The sequence below is a fragment of the Bufo bufo genome, chromosome 1, assembly GCF_905171765.1.
Source record: "Bufo bufo chromosome 1, aBufBuf1.1, whole genome shotgun sequence".
In the NCBI taxonomy this organism is placed as follows: domain Eukaryota; kingdom Metazoa; phylum Chordata; class Amphibia; order Anura; family Bufonidae; genus Bufo; species Bufo bufo.
Genome location: NC_053389.1, coordinates 122,482,474 through 122,501,094, shown reverse-complemented (window position 1 = coordinate 122,501,094; position 18,621 = coordinate 122,482,474). Strand labels below are relative to the sequence as shown.

The following is an 18,621-nucleotide window of genomic DNA, read 5'->3' as shown; positions in this document are numbered from 1 at the left end:
CGTTTCTGTTGAACGTACTGCTGTTATTGGAACACTTTCTGTTAAGCTTGTTGAGATATCTTTTAGCGTCGAGCTTTCAGATGTTTGAATTGAGTTTTCAGCTTTGGTAGAAGTGCCCTCTGTTGCTTGGGAAGCCCCTGATGTTTCTGTTGTTGATGAGCTCACTAAAGGTGGAGATGTAGATGTTTTTTGTGTTTCTGTTGATGTTTGTATGGTAGAGGTTAAATGCGATGATTCTTGTAAGGTTGATGTATCTGTCACTTGGGAAACACTGGCGGTAGATTTCAAGGATTCTTTTGTTGATGTTATGTGCAATACAGTTGATGCCTCCGTAGTTTGATTTGCTGTAGGTGAGGTGTTAGAAGCATCAAAAGAACTTGATGTTTGTGATAATGAAGAAGATCCAGTGGATTCTGCAGAATGTAAAGTTTGAGTTGATGCTTCTATACTTTCAGTAGATTGTGAAGTTTTAAATACTGATGAAGATGTTGAAGATCCTGAAGCAGTTGAGACTTCCACAGTTGTTGACGGCTTTGCCACAGTTGTTGCCTGTGATGAGTGTAGTGCTGTTGATGTCTCCTGTGTTTCAGTTGCAGTGGAAAGCTGTTTGGATGCTGATGAAAATGTTATTGTTGTCGTTTCTGTTGACCGTACTGGTGTTATTGGAACACTTTCTGTTAAGCTTGTTGAGATATCTTTTAATGTTGAGGATTCAGATGTATAAATTGAGTTTTCAGCTTTGGTGGACGTGCCCTCTGTTGCTTGGGAATCCCCTGATGTTTCTCTTGTTGATGAGCTCACTAAAGGTGGAGATGTAGATGTTTTTTGTGTTTCTGTTGATGTTTGTATGGTAGAGGTAAAATGCGATGATTCTGGTAAGGTTGATGTATCTGTCACTTGGGAAACACTGGCGGTAGATTTCAAGGATTCTTTTGTTGCTGTTATGTGCAATACAGTTGATGCCTCCGTAGTTTGATTTGCTGTAGGTGAGGTGTGAGAAGCATCAAAAGAACTTAATGTTTGTGATAATGAAGAAGATCCAGTGGATTCTGCAGAATGTAAAGTTTGAGTTGATGATGCTTCTATGCCTTCAGTAGATTGTGGAGTTTTAGATACTGATGAAGATGTTGAAGATCCAGAAGCAGTTGAGACTTCCACAGTTGTTGAAGGCTTTGCGACAGTGGTTGCCTGTGATGATTGTAGTACTGTTGATGTCTCCTGTGTTTCAGTTGCAGTGGAAAGCTGTTTTTTGGTTGATGATGAAAATGTTATTGTCGTTTCTGTTGAACGTACTGCTGTTGTAGGAACACTTTCTGTTAAGCTTGTTGAGATATCTTTTAGCGTCGAGCTTTCAGATGTTTGAATTGAGTTTTCAGCTTTGGTGAAAGTGCCCTCTGTTGCTTGGGAAGCCCCTGATGTTTCTCTTGTTAATGAGCTCACTAAAGGTAGAGATGTAGATGTTTTTTGTGTTTCTGTTGATGTTTGTATGGTAGAGGTAAAATGCGATGATTCTGGTAAGGTTGATGTATCTGTCACTTGAGAAACACTGGCGGTAGACATCAAGGATTCTTTTGTTGCTGTTATGTGCAATACAGTTGATGCCTCCGTAGTTTGATTTGCTGTAGGTGAGGTGTGAGAAGCATCAAAAGAACTTGTTGTTTGTGATAATGAAGAAGATCCAGTGGATTTTGCAAAATGTAAAGTTTGAGTTGATGATGCTTCTATGCCTTCAGTAGATTGTGGAGTTTTAGATACTGATGAAGATGTTGAAGATCCAGAAGCAGTTGAGACTTCCACAGTTGTTGAAGGCTTTGCCACAGTGGTTGCCTGTGATGATTGTAGTACTGTTGATGTCTCCTGTGTTTCAGTTGCAGTGGAAAGCAGTTTTTTGGTTGCTGATGAAAATGTTATTGTCGTTTCTGTTGAACGTACTGCTGTTGTAGGAACACTTTCTGTTAAGCTTGTTGAGATATCTTTTAGCGTCGAGCTTTCAGATGTTTGAATTGAGTTTTCAGCTTTGGTGGAAGTGACCTCTGTTGCTTGGGAAGCCCCTGATGTTTCTCTTGTTGATGAGCTCACTAAAGGTGGAGATGTAGATGTTTTTTGTGTTTCTGTTGATGTTTGTATGGTAGAGGTAAAATGCGATGATTCTGGTAAGGTTGATGTATCTGTCACTTGGGAAACACTGGCGGTAGACTTCAAGGATTCTTTTGTTGCTGTTATGTGCAATACAGTTGATATCTCCGTAGTTTGATTTGCTGTAGGTGAGGTGTATGAAGCATCAAAAGAACTTGATGTTTGTGATAATGAAGAAGATCCAGTGGATTCTGCAGAATGTAAAGTTTGAGTTGATGATGCTTCTATGCCTTCAGTAGATTGTGGAGTTTTAGATACTGATGAAGATGTTGAAGATCCAGAAGCAGTTGAGACTTCCACAGTTGTTGAAGGCTTTGCCACAGTGGTTGCCTGTGATGATTGTAGTACTGTTGATGTCTCCTGTGTTTCAGTTGCAGTGGAAAGCTGTTGTTTGGTTGCTGATGGAAATGTTATTGTTGTTGTTTCTGTTGACCGTACTGGTGTTATTGGAACATTTTCTGTTAAGCTTGTTGAGATATCTTTTAATGTTGAGGATTCAGATGTATAAATTGAGTTTTCAGCTTTGGTGGACGTGCCCTCTGTTGCTTGGGAATCCCCTGATGTTTCTCTTGTTGATGAGCTCACTAAAGGTGGAGATGTAGATGTTTTTTGTGTTTCTGTTGATGTTTGTATGGTAGAGGTAAAATGCGATGATTCTGGTAAGGTTGATGTATCTGTCACTTGGGAAACACTGGCGGTAGATTTCAAGGATTCTTTTGTTGCTGTTATGTGCAATACAGTTGATGTCTCCGTAGTTTGATTTGCTGTAGGTGAGGTGTGAGAAGCATCAAAAGAACTTGATGTTTGTGATAATGAAGAAGATCCAGTGGATTCTGCAGAATGTAAAGTTTGAGTTGATGATGCTTCTATGCCTTCAGTAGATTGAGGAGTTTTAGATACTGATGAAGATGTTGAAGATCCAGAAGCAGTTGAGACTTCCACAGTTGTTGAGGGCTTTGCCACAGTGGTTGCCTGTGATGATTGTAGTGCTGTTGATGTCTCCTGTGTTTCAGTTGCAGTGGAAAGCTGTTGTTTGGTTGCTGATGGAAATGTTATTGTTGTTGTTTCTGTTGACCGTACTGGTGTTATTGGAACACTTTCTGTTAAGCTTGTTGAGATATCTTTTAGCGTCGAGGTTTCAGATGTATAAATTGAGTTTTCAGCTTTGCTGGAAGTGCCCTCTGTTGCTTGGGAAGCCCCTGATGTTTCTCTTGTTGATGAGCTCACTAAAGGTGGAGATGTAGATGTTTTATGTGTTTCTGTTGGTGTTTCTATGGTAGAGTTTAAATGCGATGATTCTGGTAAGGTTGATGTATCAGTCACTTGGGAAACACTGGCGGTAGATTCCAAGGATTCTTTTGTGGATGTAGTGTGTAATACAGTTGATGCCTCTGTTGTTCGATTTGTTGTAGATGAGGTGTGAGAAGCATCAAAAGAACTTGATGTTTGTGATAATGAAGAAGATCCAGTGGATTCTGCAGAATGTAAAGTTTGAGTTGATGCTTCTATACTTTCAGTAGATTGTGAAGTTTTAAATACTGATGAAGATGTTGAAGATCCAGAAGCAGTTGAGACTTCCACAGTTGTTGACGGCTTTGCCACAGTTGTTGCCTGTGATGAGTGTAGTGCTGTTGATGTCTCCTGTGTTTCAGTTGCAGTAGAAAGCTGTTGTTTGGATGCTGATGAAAATGTTATTGTTGTCGTTTCTTTTGAACGTACTGGTGTTATTGGAACACTTTCTGTTAAGCTTGTTGAGATATCTTTTAATGTTGAGGATTCAGATGTATAAATTGAGTTTTCAGCTTTGGTGGATGTGCCCTCTGTTGCTTGGGAATCCCCTGATGTTTCTCTTGTTGATGAGCTCACTAAAGGTGGAGATGTAGATGTTTTTTGTGTTTCTGTTGATGTTTGTATGGTAGAGGTAAAATGCGATGATTCTGGTAAGGTTGATGTATCTGTCACTTGGGAAACACTGGCGGTAGATTTCAAGGATTCTTTTGTTGCTGTTATGTGCAATACAGTTGATGCCTCCGTAGTTTGATTTGCTGTAGGTGAGGTGTGAGAAGCATCAAAAGAACTTGATGTTTGTGATAATGAAGAAGATCCAGTGGATTCTGCAGAATGTAAAGTTTGAGTTGATGATGCTTCTATGCCTTCAGTAGCTTGTGGAGTTTTAGATACTGATGAAGATGTTGAAGATCCAGAAGCAGTTGAGACTTCCACAGTTGTTGAAGGCTTTGCCACAGTGGTTGCCTGTGATGATTGTAGTACTGTTGATGTCTCCTGTGTTTCAGTTGCAGTGGAAAGCTGTTGTTTGGATGCTAATGAAAATGTTATTGTTGTCGTTTCTGTGGAACGTACTGGTGTTTTTGGAAAACTTTCTGTTAAGCTTGTTGAGATATCTTTTAATGTTGAGGATTCAGATGTATAAATTGAGTTTTCAGCTTTGGTGGACGTGCCCTCTGTTGCTTGGGAAGCCCCTGATGTGTCTCTTGTTGATGAGCTCACTAAAGGTGGAGATGTAGATGTTTTATGTGTTTCTGTTGATGTTTGTATGGTAGAGGTAAAATGCGATGATTCTGGTAAGGTTGATGTATCTGTCACTTGGGAAACACTGGCGGTAGATTTCAAGGATTCTTTTGTTGCTGTTATGTGCAATACAGTTGATGTCTCCGTAGTTTGATTTGCTGTAGGTGAGGTGTGAGAAGCATCAAAAGAACTTGATGTTTGTGATAATAAAGAAGATCCAGTGGATTCTGCAGAATGTAAAGTTTGAGTTGATGATGCTTCTATGCCTTCAGTAGATTGTGGAGTTTTAGATACTGATGAAGATGTTGAAGATCCAGAAGCAGTTGAGACTTCCACATTTGTTGAGGGCTTTGCCACAGTGGTTGCCTGTGATGATTGTAGTGCTGTTGATGTCTCCTGTGTTTCAATTGCAGTGGAAAGCTGTTGTTTGGTTGCTGATGGAAATGTTATTGTTGTTGTTTCTGTTGACCGTACTGGTGTTATTGGAACACTTTCTGTTAAGCTTGTTGAGATATCTTTTAGCGTCGAGGTTTCAGATGTATAAATTGAGTTTTCAGCTTTGCTGGAAGTGCCCTCTGTTGCTTGGGAAGCCCCTGACGTTTCTCTTGTTGATGAGCTCACTAAAGGTGGAGATGTAGATGTTTTATGTGTTTCTGTTGATGTTTGTATGGTAGAGTTTAAATGCGATGATTCTGGTAAGGTTGATGTATCAGTGACTTTGGAAACACTGGCGGTAGATTCCAAGGATTCTTTTGTGGATGTAGTGTGTAATACAGTTGATGCCTCTGTTGTTCGATTTGTTGTAGATGAGGTGTGAGAAGCATCAAAAGAACTTGATGTTTGTGATAATGAAGAAGATCCAGTGGATTCTGCAGAAGGTAAAGTTTGAGTTGATGATGCTTCTATGCCTTCAGTAGATTGTGGAGTTTTAGATACTGATGAAGATGTTGAAGATCCAGAAGCAGTTGAGACTTCCACAGTTGTTGAAGGCTTTGCCACAGTGGTTGCCTGTGATGATTGTAGTATTGTTGATGTCTCCTGTGTTTCAGTTGCAGTGGAAAGCTGTTTTTTGGTTGCTGATAAAAATGTTATTGTCGTTTCTGTTGAACGTACTGCTGTTATTGGAACACTTTCTGTTAAGCTTGTTGAGATATCTTTTAGTGTCGAGCTTTCAGATGTTTGAATTGAGTTTTCAGCTTTGGTAGAAGTGCCCTCTGTTGCTTGGGAAGCCCCTGATGTTTCTGTTGTTGATGAGCTCACTAAAGGTGGAGATGTAGATGTTTTTTGTGTTTCTGTTGATGTTTGTATGGTAGAGGTTAAATGCGATGATTCTTGTAAGGTTGATGTATCTGTCACTTGGGAAACACTGGCGGTAGATTTCAAGGATTCTTTTGTTGATGTTATGTGCAATACAGTTGATGCCTCCGTAGTTTGATTTGCTGTAGGTGAGGTGTTAGAAGCATCAAAAGAACTTGATGTTTGTGATAATGAAGAAGATCCAGTGGATTCTGCAGAATGTAAAGTTTGAGTTGATGCTTCTATACTTTCAGTAGATTGTGAAGTTTTAAATACTGATGAAGATGTTGAAGATCCTGAAGCAGTTGAGACTTCCACAGTTGTTGACGGCTTTGCCACAGTTGTTGCCTGTGATGAGTGTAGTGCTGTTGATGTCTCCTGTGTTTCAGTTGCAGTGGAAAGCTGTTTGGATGCTGATGAAAATGTTATTGTTGTCGTTTCTGTTGACCGTACTGGTGTTATTGGAACACTTTCTGTTAAGCTTGTTGAGATATCTTTTAATGTTGAGGATTCAGATGTATAAATTGAGTTTTCAGCTTTGGTGGACGTGCCCTCTGTTGCTTGGGAATCCCCTGATGTTTCTCTTGTTGATGAGCTCACTAAAGGTGGAGATGTAGATGTTTTTTGTGTTTCTGTTGATGTTTGTATGGTAGAGGTAAAATGCGATGATTCTGGTAAGGTTGATGTATCTGTCACTTGGGAAACACTGGCGGTAGATTTCAAGGATTCTTTTGTTGCTGTTATGTGCAATACAGTTGATGCCTCCGTAGTTTGATTTGCTGTAGGTGAGGTGTGAGAAGCATCAAAAGAACTTAATGTTTGTGATAATGAAGAAGATCCAGTGGATTCTGCAGAATGTAAAGTTTGAGTTGATGATGCTTCTATGCCTTCAGTAGATTGTGGAGTTTTAGATACTGATGAAGATGTTGAAGATCCAGAAGCAGTTGAGACTTCCACAGTTGTTGAAGGCTTTGCGACAGTGGTTGCCTGTGATGATTGTAGTACTGTTGATGTCTCCTGTGTTTCAGTTGCAGTGGAAAGCTGTTTTTTGGTTGATGATGAAAATGTTATTGTCGTTTCTGTTGAACGTACTGCTGTTGTAGGAACACTTTCTGTTAAGCTTGTTGAGATATCTTTTAGCGTCGAGCTTTCAGATGTTTGAATTGAGTTTTCAGCTTTGGTGAAAGTGCCCTCTGTTGCTTGGGAAGCCCCTGATGTTTCTCTTGTTAATGAGCTCACTAAAGGTAGAGATGTAGATGTTTTTTGTGTTTCTGTTGATGTTTGTATGGTAGAGGTAAAATGCGATGATTCTGGTAAGGTTGATGTATCTGTCACTTGAGAAACACTGGCGGTAGACATCAAGGATTCTTTTGTTGCTGTTATGTGCAATACAGTTGATGCCTCCGTAGTTTGATTTGCTGTAGGTGAGGTGTGAGAAGCATCAAAAGAACTTGTTGTTTGTGATAATGAAGAAGATCCAGTGGATTTTGCAAAATGTAAAGTTTGAGTTGATGATGCTTCTATGCCTTCAGTAGATTGTGGAGTTTTAGATACTGATGAAGATGTTGAAGATCCAGAAGCAGTTGAGACTTCCACAGTTGTTGAAGGCTTTGCCACAGTGGTTGCCTGTGATGATTGTAGTACTGTTGATGTCTCCTGTGTTTCAGTTGCAGTGGAAAGCAGTTTTTTGGTTGCTGATGAAAATGTTATTGTCGTTTCTGTTGAACGTACTGCTGTTGTAGGAACACTTTCTGTTAAGCTTGTTGAGATATCTTTTAGCGTCGAGCTTTCAGATGTTTGAATTGAGTTTTCAGCTTTGGTGGAAGTGACCTCTGTTGCTTGGGAAGCCCCTGATGTTTCTCTTGTTGATGAGCTCACTAAAGGTGGAGATGTAGATGTTTTTTGTGTTTCTGTTGATGTTTGTATGGTAGAGGTAAAATGCGATGATTCTGGTAAGGTTGATGTATCTGTCACTTGGGAAACACTGGCGGTAAACTTCAAGGATTCTTTTGTTGCTGTTATGTGCAATACAGTTGATGCCTCCGTAGTTTGATTTGCTGTAGGTGAGGTGTGAGAAGCATCAAAAGAACTTGATGTTTGTGATAATGAAGAAGATCCAGTGGATTCTGCAGAATGTAAAGTTTGAGTTGATGATGCTTCTATGCCTTTAGTAGATTGTGGAGTTTTAGATACTGATGAAGATGTTGAAGATCCAGAAGCAGTTGAGACTTCCACAGTTGTTGAAGGCTTTGCCACAGTGGTTGCCTGTGATGATTGTAGTACTGTTGATGTCTCCTGTGTTTCAGTTGCAGTGGAAAGCTGTTGTTTGGATGCTAATGAAAATGTTATTGTTGTCGTTTCTGTGGAACGTATTGGTGTTTTTGGAACACTTTCTGTTAAGCTTGTTGAGATATCTTTTAATGTTGAGGATTCAGATGTATAAATTGAGTTTTCAGCTTTGGTGGACGTGCCCTCTGTTGCTTGGGAAGCGCCTGATGTTTCTCTTGTTGATGAGCTCACTAAAGGTGGAGCTGTAGATGTTTTATGTGTTTCTGTTGATGTTTGTATGGTAGAGGTAAAATGCGATGATTCTGGTAAGGTTGATGTATCTGTCACTTGGGAAACACTGGCGGTAGATTTCAAGGATTCTTTTGGTGCTGTTATGTGCAATACAGTTGATGCCTCCATAGTTTGATTTGCTGTAGGTGAGGTGTGAGAAGCATCAAAAGAACTTGTTGTTTGTGATAATGAAGAAGATCCAGTGGATTCTGCAGAATGTAAAGTTTGAGTTGATGATGCTTCTATGCCTTCAGTAGATTGTGGAGTTTTAGATACTGATGAAGATGTTGAAGATCCAGAAGCAGTTGAGACTTCCACAGTTGTTGAAGGCTTTGCCACAGTGGTTGCCTGTGATGATTGTAGTACTGTTGATGTCTCCTGTGTTTCAGTTGCAGTGGAAAGCTGTTTTTTGGTTGCTGATGAAAATGTTATTGTCGTTTCTGTTGAATGTACTGCTGTTATTGGAACACTTTCTGTTAAGCTTGTTGAGATATCTTTTAGCGTCGAGCTTTCAGATGTTTGAATTGAGTTTTCAGCTTTGGTGGAAATGCCCTCTGTTGCTTGGGAAGCCCCTGATGTTTCTGTTGTTGATGAGCTCACTAAAGGTGGAGATGTAGATGTTTTTTGTGTTTCTGTTGATGTTTGTATGGTAGAGGTTAAATGCGATGATTCTGGTAAGTTTGATGTATCTGTCACTTGGGAAACACTGGCGGTAGATTTCAAGGATTCTTTTGTTGATGTTATGTGCAATACAGTTGATTCCTCCGTAGTTTGATTTGCTGTAGGTGAGGTGTTAGAAGCTTTAAAAGAACTTGATGTTTGTGATAATGAAGAAGATCCAGTGGATTCTGCAGAATGTAAAGTTTGAGTTGATGCTTCTATGCTTTCAGTAGATTGTATAGTTTTAAATACTGATGAAGATGTTGAAGATCCTGAAGCAGTTGAGACTTCCACAGTTGTTGAGCGCTTTGCCACAGTGGTTGCCTGTGATGAGTGTAGTGCTGTTGATGTCTCCTGTGTTTCAGTTGCAGTGGAAAGCTGTTGTTTGGATGCTGATGAAAATGTTATTGTTGTCGTTTCTGTTGACCGTACTGGTGTTATTGGAACACTTTCTGTTAAGCTTGTTGAGATATCTTTTAACGTTGAGGATTCAGATGTATAAATTGAGTTTTCAGCTTTGGTGGACGTGCCCTCTGTTGCTTGGGAAGCCCCTGATGTTTCTCTTGTTGATGAGCTCACTAAAGGTGGAGATGTAGATGTTTTTTGTGTTTCTGTTGATGTTTGTATGGTAGAGGTAAAATGCGATGATTCTGGTAAGGTTGATGTATCTGTCACTTGGGAAACACTGGCGGTAGATTCCAAGGATTCTTTTGTTGCTGTTATGTGCAATACAGTTGATGCCTCCGTAGTTTGATTTGCTGTAGATGAGGTGTGAGAAGCATCAAAAGAACTTGATGTTTGTGATAATGAAGAAGATCCAGTGGATTCTGCAGAATGTAAAGTTTGAGTTGATGATGCTTCTATGCATTCAGTAGATTGTGGAGTTTTAGATACTGATGAAGATGTTGAAGATCCAGAAGCAGTTGAGACTTCCACAGTTGTTAAAGGCTTTGCCACAGTGGTTGCCTGTGATGATTGTAGTACTGTTGATGTCTCCTGTGTTTCAGTTTCAGTGGAAAGCTGTTTTTTGGTTGCTGATGAAAATGTTATTGTCGTTTCTGTTGAACGTACTGCTGTTGTAGGAACACTTTCTGTTAAGCTTGTTGAGATATCTTTTAGCGTCGAGCTTTCAGATGTTTGAATTGAGTTTTCAGCTTTGGTGGAAGTGCCCTCTGTTGCTTGGGAAGCCCCTGATGTTTCTCTTGTTGATGAGCTCACTAAAGGTAGAGATGTAGATGTTTTTTGTGTTTCTGTTGATGCTTGTATGGTAGAGGTAAAATGCGATGATTCTGGTAAGGTTGATGTATCTGTCACTTGGGAAACACTGGCGGTAGACTTCAAGGATTCTTTTGTTGCTGTTATGTGCAATACAGTTGATGCCTCCGTAGTTTGATTTGCTGTAGGTGAGGTGTGAGAAGCATCAAAAGAACTTGATGTTTGTGATAATGAAGAAGATCCAGTGGATTCTGCAAAATGTAAAGTTTGAGTTGAGGATGCTTCTATGCCTTCAGTAAATTGTGGAGTTTTAGATACTGATGAAGATGTTGAAGATCCAGAAGCAGTTGAGACTTCCACAGTTGTTGAAGGCTTTGCCACAGTGGTTGCCTGTGATGATTGTAGTACTGTTGATGTCTCCTGTGTTTCAGTTGCAGTGGAAAGCTGTTTTTTGGTTGCTGATGAAAATGTTATTGTCGTTTCTGTTGAACGTACTGCTGTTATTGGAACACTTTCTGTTAAGCTTGTTGAGATATCTTTTAGCGTCGAGCTTTCAGATGTTTGAATTGAGTTTTCAGCTTTGGTGGAAGTGCCCTCTGTTGCTTGGGAAGCCCCTGATGTTTCTGTTGTTGATGAGCTCACTAAAGGTGGAGATGTAGATGTTTTATGTGTTTCTGTTGATGTTTGTAGGGTAGAATTTAAATGCGATGATTCTGGTAAGGTTGATGTATCAGTCACTTGGGAAACACTGGCGGTAGATTCCAAGGATTCTTTTGTGGATGTAGTGTGTAATACAGTTGATGCCTCTGTTGTTCGATTTGTTGTAGATGAGGTGTGAGAAGCATCAAGAGAACTTGATGTTTGTGATAATGAAGAAGATCCAGTGGATTCTGCAGAATGTAAAGTTTGAGTTGATGATGCTTCTATGCCTTCAGTAGATTGTGGAGTTTTAGATACTGATGAAGATGTTGAAGATCCAGAAGCAGTTGAGACTTCCACAGTTGTTGAAGGCTTTGCCACAGTGGTTGCCTGTGATGATTGTAGTACTGTTGATGTCTCCTGTGTTTCAGTTGCAGTGGAAAGCAGTTTTTTGGTTGCTGATGAAAATGTTATTGTCGTTTCTGTTGAACGTACTGCTGTTGTAGGAACACTTTCTGTTAAGCTTGTTGAGATATCTTTTAATGTTGAGGATTCAGATGTATAAATTGAGTTTTCAACTTTGGTGGACGTGCCCTCTGTTGCTTGGGAAGCCCCTGATGTTTCTCTTGTTGATGAGCTCACTAAAGGTGGAGATGTAGATGTTTTATGTGTTTCTGTTGATGTTTGTATGGTAGAGGTAAAATGCGATGATTCTGGTAAGGTTGATGTATCTGTCACTTGGGAAACACTGGCGGTAGATTTCAAGGATTCTTTTGTTGCTGTTATGTGCAATACAGTTGATGTCTCCGTAGTTTGATTTGCTGTAGGTGAGGTGTGAGAAGCATCAAAAGAACTTGATGTTTGTGATAATGAAGAAGATCCAGTGGATTCTGCAGAATGTAAAGTTTGAGTTGATGATGCTTCTATGCCTTCAGTAGATTGTGGAGTTTTAGATACTGATGAAGATCTTGAAGATCCAGAAGCAGTTGAGACTTCCACATTTGTTGAGGGCTTTGCCACAGTGGTTGCCTGTGATGATTGTAGTGCTTTTGATGTCTCCTGTGTTTCAGTTGCAGTGGAAAGCTGTTGTTTGGTTGCTGATGGAAATGTTATTGTTGTTGTTTCTGTTGACCGTACTGGTGTTATTGGAACACTTTCTGTTAAGCTTGTTGAGATATCTTTTAGCGTCGAGGTTTCAGATGTATAAATTGAGTTTTCAGCTTTGCTGGAAGTGCCCTCTGTTGCTTGGGAAGCCCCTGATGTTTCTCTTGTTGATGAGCTCACTAAAGGTGGAGATGTAGATGTTTTATGTGTTTCTGTTGATGTTTGTATGGTAGAATTTAAATGCGATGATTCTGGTAAGGTTGATGTATCAGTCACTTGGGAAACACTGGCGGTTGATTCCAAGGATTCTTTTGTGGATGTAGTGTGTAATACAGTTGAAGCCTCTGTTGTTCGATTTGTTGTAGATGAGGTGTGAGAAGCATCAAAAGAACTTGATGTTTGTGATAATGAAGAAGATCCAGTGGATTCTCCAGAATGTAAAGTTTGAGTTGATGATGCTTCTATGCCTTCAGTAGATTGTGGAGTTTTAGATACTGATGAAGATGTTGAAGATCCAGAAGCAGTTGAGACTTCCACAGTTGTTGAAGGCTTTGCGACAGTGGTTGCCTGTGATGATTGTAGTACTGTTGATGTCTCCTGTGTTTCAGTTGCAGTGGAAAGCTGTTTTTTGGTTGCTGATGAAAATGTTATTGTCGTTTCTGTTGAATGTACTGCTGTTATTGGAACACTTTCTGTTAAGCTTGTTGAGATATCTTTTAGCGTCGAGCTTTCAGATGTTTGAATTGAGTTTTCAGCTTTGGTGGAAATGCCCTCTGTTGCTTGGGAAGCCCCTGATGTTTCTGTTGTTGATGAGCTCACTAAAGGTGGAGATGTAGATGTTTTTTGTGTTTCTGTTGATGTTTGTATGGTAGAGGTTAAATGCGATGATTCTGGTAAGTTTGATGTATCTGTCACTTGGGAAATACTGGCGGTAGATTTCAAGGATTCTTTTGTTGATGTTATGTGCAATACAGTTGATGCCTCCGTAGTTTGATTTGCTGTAGGTGAGGTGTTAGAAGCATCAAAAGAACTTGATGTTTGTGATAATGAAGAAGATCCAGTGGATTCTGCAGAATGTAAAGTTTGAGTTGATGCTTCTATGCTTTCAGTAGATTGTATAGTTTTAAATACTGATGAAGATGTTGAAGATCCTGAAGCAGTTGAGACTTCCACAGTTGTTGAGGGCTTTGCCACAGTGGTTGCCTGTGATGAGTGTAGTGCTGTTGATGTCTCCTGTGTTTCAGTTGCAGTGGAAAGGTGTTGTTTGGATGCTGATGAAAATGTTATTGTTGTCGTTTCTGTTGACCGTACTGGTGTTATTGGAACACTTTCTGTTAAGCTTGTTGAGATATCTTTTAACGTTGAGGATTCAGATGTATAAATTGAGTTTTCAGCTTTGGTGGACGTGCCCTCTGTTGCTTGGGAAGCCCCTGATGTTTCTCTTGTTGATGAGCTCACTAAAGGTGGAGATGTAGATGTTTTTTGTGTTTCTGTTGATGTTTGTATGGTAGAGGTAAAATGCGATGATTCTGGTAAGGTTGATGTATCTGTCACTTGGGAAACACTGGCGGTAGATTCCAAGGATTCTTTTGTTGCTGTTATGTGCAATACAGTTGATGCCTCCGTAGTTTTATTTGCTGTAGATGAGGTGTGAGAAGCATCAAAAGAACTTGATGTTTGTGATAATGAAGAAGATCCAGTGGATTCTGCAGAATGTAAAGTTTGAGTTGATGATGCTTCTATGCCTTCAGTAGATTGTGGAGTTTTAGATACTGATGAAGATGTTGAAGATCCAGAAGCAGTTGAGACTTCCACAGTTGTTAAAGGCTTTGCCACAGTGGTTGCCTGTGATGATTGTAGTACTGTTGATGTCTCCTGTGTTTCAGTTGCAGTGGAAAGCAGTTTTTTGGTTGCTGATGAAAATGTTATTGTCGTTTCTGTTGAACGTACTGCTGTTGTAGGAACACTTTCTGTTAAGCTTGTTGAGATATCTTTTAGCGTCGAGCTTTCAGATGTTTGAATTGAGTTTTCAGCTTTGGTGGAAGTGCCCTCTGTTGCTTGGGAAGCCCCTGATGTTTCTCTTGTTGATGAGCTCACTAAAGGTGGAGATGTAGATGTTTTTTGTGTTTCTGTTGATGTTTGTATGGTAGAGGTTAAATGCGATGATTCTGGTAAGGTTGATGTATCTGTCACTTGGGAAACACTGGCGGTAGACTTCAAGGATTCTTTTGTTGCTGTTATGTGCAATACAGTTGATGCCTCCGTAGTTTGATTTGCTGTAGGTGAGGTGTGAGAAGCATCAAAAGAACTTGATGTTTTTGATAATGAAGAAGATCCAGTGGATTCTGCAGAATTTAAAGTTTGAGTTGATGCTTCTATGCTTTCAGTAGATTGTGAAGTTTTAAATACGGATGAAGATGTTGAAGATCCAGAAGCAGTTGAGACTTCAACAGTTGTTGAGGGCTTTGCCACAGTGGTTGCCTGTGATGATTGTAGTGCTGTTGATGTCTCCTGTGTTTCAGTTGCAGTGGAAAGCTGTTGTTTGGTTGCTGATGGAAATGTTATTGTTGTCGTTTCTGTTGACCGTACTGGTGTTATTGGAACACTTTCTGTTAAGCTTGTTGAGATATCTTTTAACATTGAAGATTTAGATGTATAAATTGAGTTTTCAGCTTTGGTGGAAGTGCTCTCTGTTGCTTGGGAAGCCCCTGATGTTTCTCTTGTTGATGAGCTCACTAAAGGTGGAGATGTAGATTTTTTTTGTGTTTCTGTTGATGTTTGTATGGTAGAGGTTAAATGTGATGATTCTGGTAAGGTTGATGTATCTGTCACTTGGGAAACACTGGCGGTAGATTTCAAGGATTCTTTTGTTGATGTTATATGCAATACAGTTGATGTCTCCGTAGTTTGATTTGCTGTAGGTGAGGTGTTAGAAGCATCAAAAGAATTTGATGTTTGTGATAATGAAGAAGATCCAGTGGATTCTGCAGAATGTAAAGTTTGAGTTGATGCTTCTATGCCTTCAGTAGATTGTGGAGTTTTAGATACTGATGAAGATGTTGAAAATCCAGAAGCAGTTGAGACTTCCACAGTTGTTGAGGGCTTTGCCACAGTGGTTGCCTGTGATGACTGTAGTGCTGTTGATGTCTCCTGTGTTTCAGTTGCAGTGGAAAGCTGTTGTTTGGTTGCTGATGAAAATGTTATTGTTGTCGTTTCTGTTGACCGTACTGTTGTTATTGGAACACTTTCTGTTAAGCTTGTTGAAATATCTTTTAACGTTGAGGATTCAGATGTATAAATTGAGTTTTCAGCTTTGGTGGACGTGCCCTCTGTTGCTTGGAAAGCCCCTGATGTTTCTCTTGTTGATGTTCTCACTAAAGGTGAAGATGTAGATGTTTTTTGTGTTTCTGTTGATGTTTGTATGGTAGAGGTTAAATGCGATGATTCTGGTAAGGTTGATGTATCTGTCACTTGGGAAACACTGGCGGTAGATTTCACGGATTCTTTTGTTGATGTTATATGCAATACAGTTGATGCCTCCATAGTTTGATTTGCTGTAGGTGAGGTGTTAGAAGCATCAAAAGAATTTGATGTTTGTGATAATGAAGAAGATCCCGTGGATTCTGCAGAATGTAAATTTTGAGTTGATGCTTCTATGCCTTCAGTAGATTGTGGAGTTTTAGATACTGATGAAGATGTTGAAGATCCAGAAGCAGTTGAGACTTCCACAGTTGTTGAGGGCTTTGCCACAGTGGTTGCCTGTGATGACTGTACTGCTGTTGATGTCTCCTGTGTTTCAGTTGCAGTGGAAAGCTGTTGTTTGGTTGCTGATGAAAATGTTATTGTTGTCGTTTCTGTTGACCGTACTGTTGTTATTGGAACACTTTCTGTTAAGCTTGTTGAGATATCTTTTAACGTTGAGGATTCAGATGTATAAATTGAGTTTTCAGCTTTGGTGGACGTGCCCTCTGTTGCTTGGGAAGCCCCTGATGTTTCTCTTGTTGATGAGCTCACTAAAGGTAGAGATGTAGATGTTTTTTGTGTTTCTGTTGATGTTTGTATGGTAGAGGTTAAATGCGATGATTCTGATAAGGTTGATGTATCTGTCACTTGGGAAACACTGGCGGTAGATTTCAAGGATTCTTTTGTTGATGTTATGGGCAATACAGTTGATGCCTCTGTAGTTTGATTTGCTGTAGGTGAGGTGTTAGAAGCATCAAAAGAACTTGATGTTTGTGATAATGAAGAAGATCCAGTGGATTCTGCAGAATGTAAAGAATGAGTTGATAATGCTTCTATGCCTTCAGTAGATTGTGGAGTTTTAGATACTGATGAAGATGTTGAAGATCCAGAAGCAGTTGAGACATCCACAGTTGTTGAAGGCTTTGCCACAGTGGTTGCCTGTGATGATTGTAGTACTTTTGATGTCTCCTGTGTTTTAGTTGCAGTGGAAAGCTGTTTTTTAGTTGCTGATGAAAATGTTATTGTCGTTTCTGTTGACCGTACTGGTGTTATTGGAACACTTTCTGTTAAGCTTGTTGAGATATCTTTTAGCATTGAGGTTTCAGATGTATAAATTGAGTTTTCAGCTTTGATGGATGTTCCCTCTGTTACTTTGGAATCCTCTGATGTATCTCTTGTTGATGAGCTTTCTAAAGGTAGAGATGTAGATGTTTTATATGTTGCTGTTTGTATGGTAGAGATGAAATGCGATGATTCTGTGAAGGTTGACATATCTGTTACTTGGGGAACACTGGCAGTAGAATCCAAGGATTCTTTTGTTGGTGTCATATGCAGTACAGTTGATTCCTTCATAGTTTGATGTTCTGTGGGTGAAGTGTGAGAAGCATCAAATAAACTTGATGTTTGTGATAATGGAGAAGATCCAGTGGATTCTGCAGAATGTAAAGTTTGAGTTGATGATGGTTCTTTGCCTTCAGTAGATTGTGGAGTTTTAGGTACTGATGGAGGTCTCGAAGGTCCATAGGCAGTTGAGACTTCCACAGTTGTTGACGGCTGTGCAATAGTGTTTGCATTTGATGGTTGTAGTACTGTTAATGTGTTTTGTGTTTGGGTTGCATTGTAAAGCTGTTCTTTGCTTGTTGATGAAAATGTTTGTGTTGTTCTTTCTCTTGACCCTACTAATGTTGTTTGAACATTTTCTGTTGAGTTTTTAGGTGTTGTGGAAGACGTATTTGTTGCTTGGGCTGCAACTGATGTTGCTATTGTTGATGAGGTTACTAAAGGTAAAGACGTAGATATTTCATGCATTGCTGATTGTATGGTAAAAGTAAGTTTTGATGATTCAGGTAAGGCTGATGTATCTGTCACCTTGGAAATACTGAGGGTAGATTCAATGGATTTTGTTGTTGGTGATGTATTCCATACAGTTGATGCCTCCGTAGCTTGATTTGTTCTGAGTGAGGAGCGAGAGGTGTCAAACGAGCCTGATGTTTGTTTCAATTGAGTGGATCCAATTGATTCTGTAAAATATGAATGTTCTGTTGATGTCTCTATACTTTCAGCAGATTTTGATGTTTTAGTTACTAATGAAGTTGTTGATGGTTCAGGAGTTGAGATTTCTACAGATGTTGAAAACTTTGTCACTGTACTAAGATATGATACCTCTGGTACCATTGTTATCTTCTTTGTATCGGTTGCAGTGGAAAGTATTTTTGTGTTTGTTGATACATTACTTGTCGTCAAGAATTCCTTGGACACTAACAATGTTTTTGATTGCACATTTTCTGTTATTCCTGCTAAAGGAGATATTTTTTTTGTTTCTTCACCTGTTTTTGTGTTATTTATTTTTGTGGAAGGTTCTTCTGTTGTTATTGTAATGGATGATGTGTTATAGTTTGTATCATTAGAATTTGTTTCGTAAATTATGGAGGCAGTTACCAATGAATTGAAAGAAGTTATGAGGCTCTTCCCAGTGGCTGCGTTATTACTGCTTGCAGTATCTGTTGAGCTTTTGGTTAAAGTAGTGGAATATATATTAGCAGTGACATCTGTAGACAGAAATTAGAAATATTAGGTTATTATAACAATAACTTTTGTTTGAAATTTAAGATGGTTGTCTCGTGATTACATATTAAATTTCTGTGCTAGGTCATTTTAAACAATGAGGTTTTTCAGTTATAATCTTTTTTTAAATGTTCCTGTATCTAGATACAGTTTTTTTTATAATTGTTATAGAGATGAGTGAAGTTTTCAAAATTTCAATCTTTTCATTATACATTTTCTGTAAGTAGGATTGGCTCCTGATTTTGGCTCACCATACAGTATCTGCTGGAATTAACTGACCAAATAACTGAATTGTGAACTTACAAGTCAATGTTTGCCTCAGGTATGATGTACTTAACCATGCATTGGCCCAATACTCTACTATAGAGTGAAAACCCGGTCTCATTTTACACCTCTGCTGTTTCCACATAGCTAGATAACCTGTTATCTACTAATTCTACTAAATTGTGAAAGAGT

At 39.3% G+C, this 18,621-nt stretch overlaps 1 protein-coding gene across 1 annotated transcript in view; it reads right to left on the bottom strand.

Annotated features, from left to right (window-relative positions):
- The window catches only part of LOC120994153 (mucin-16-like), a 78,340-nt gene extending 60,565 nt beyond the window's left edge, over positions 1-17,775 (bottom strand). The window contains exon 1 of the mRNA XM_040422626.1: positions 19-17,775. Within this exon, the coding sequence (XP_040278560.1) occupies positions 19-17,775 (17,757 nt within the window). The remainder of the gene's footprint in view (positions 1-18) is intronic.
- Positions 17,776-18,621: the final 846 nt, after the last annotated feature.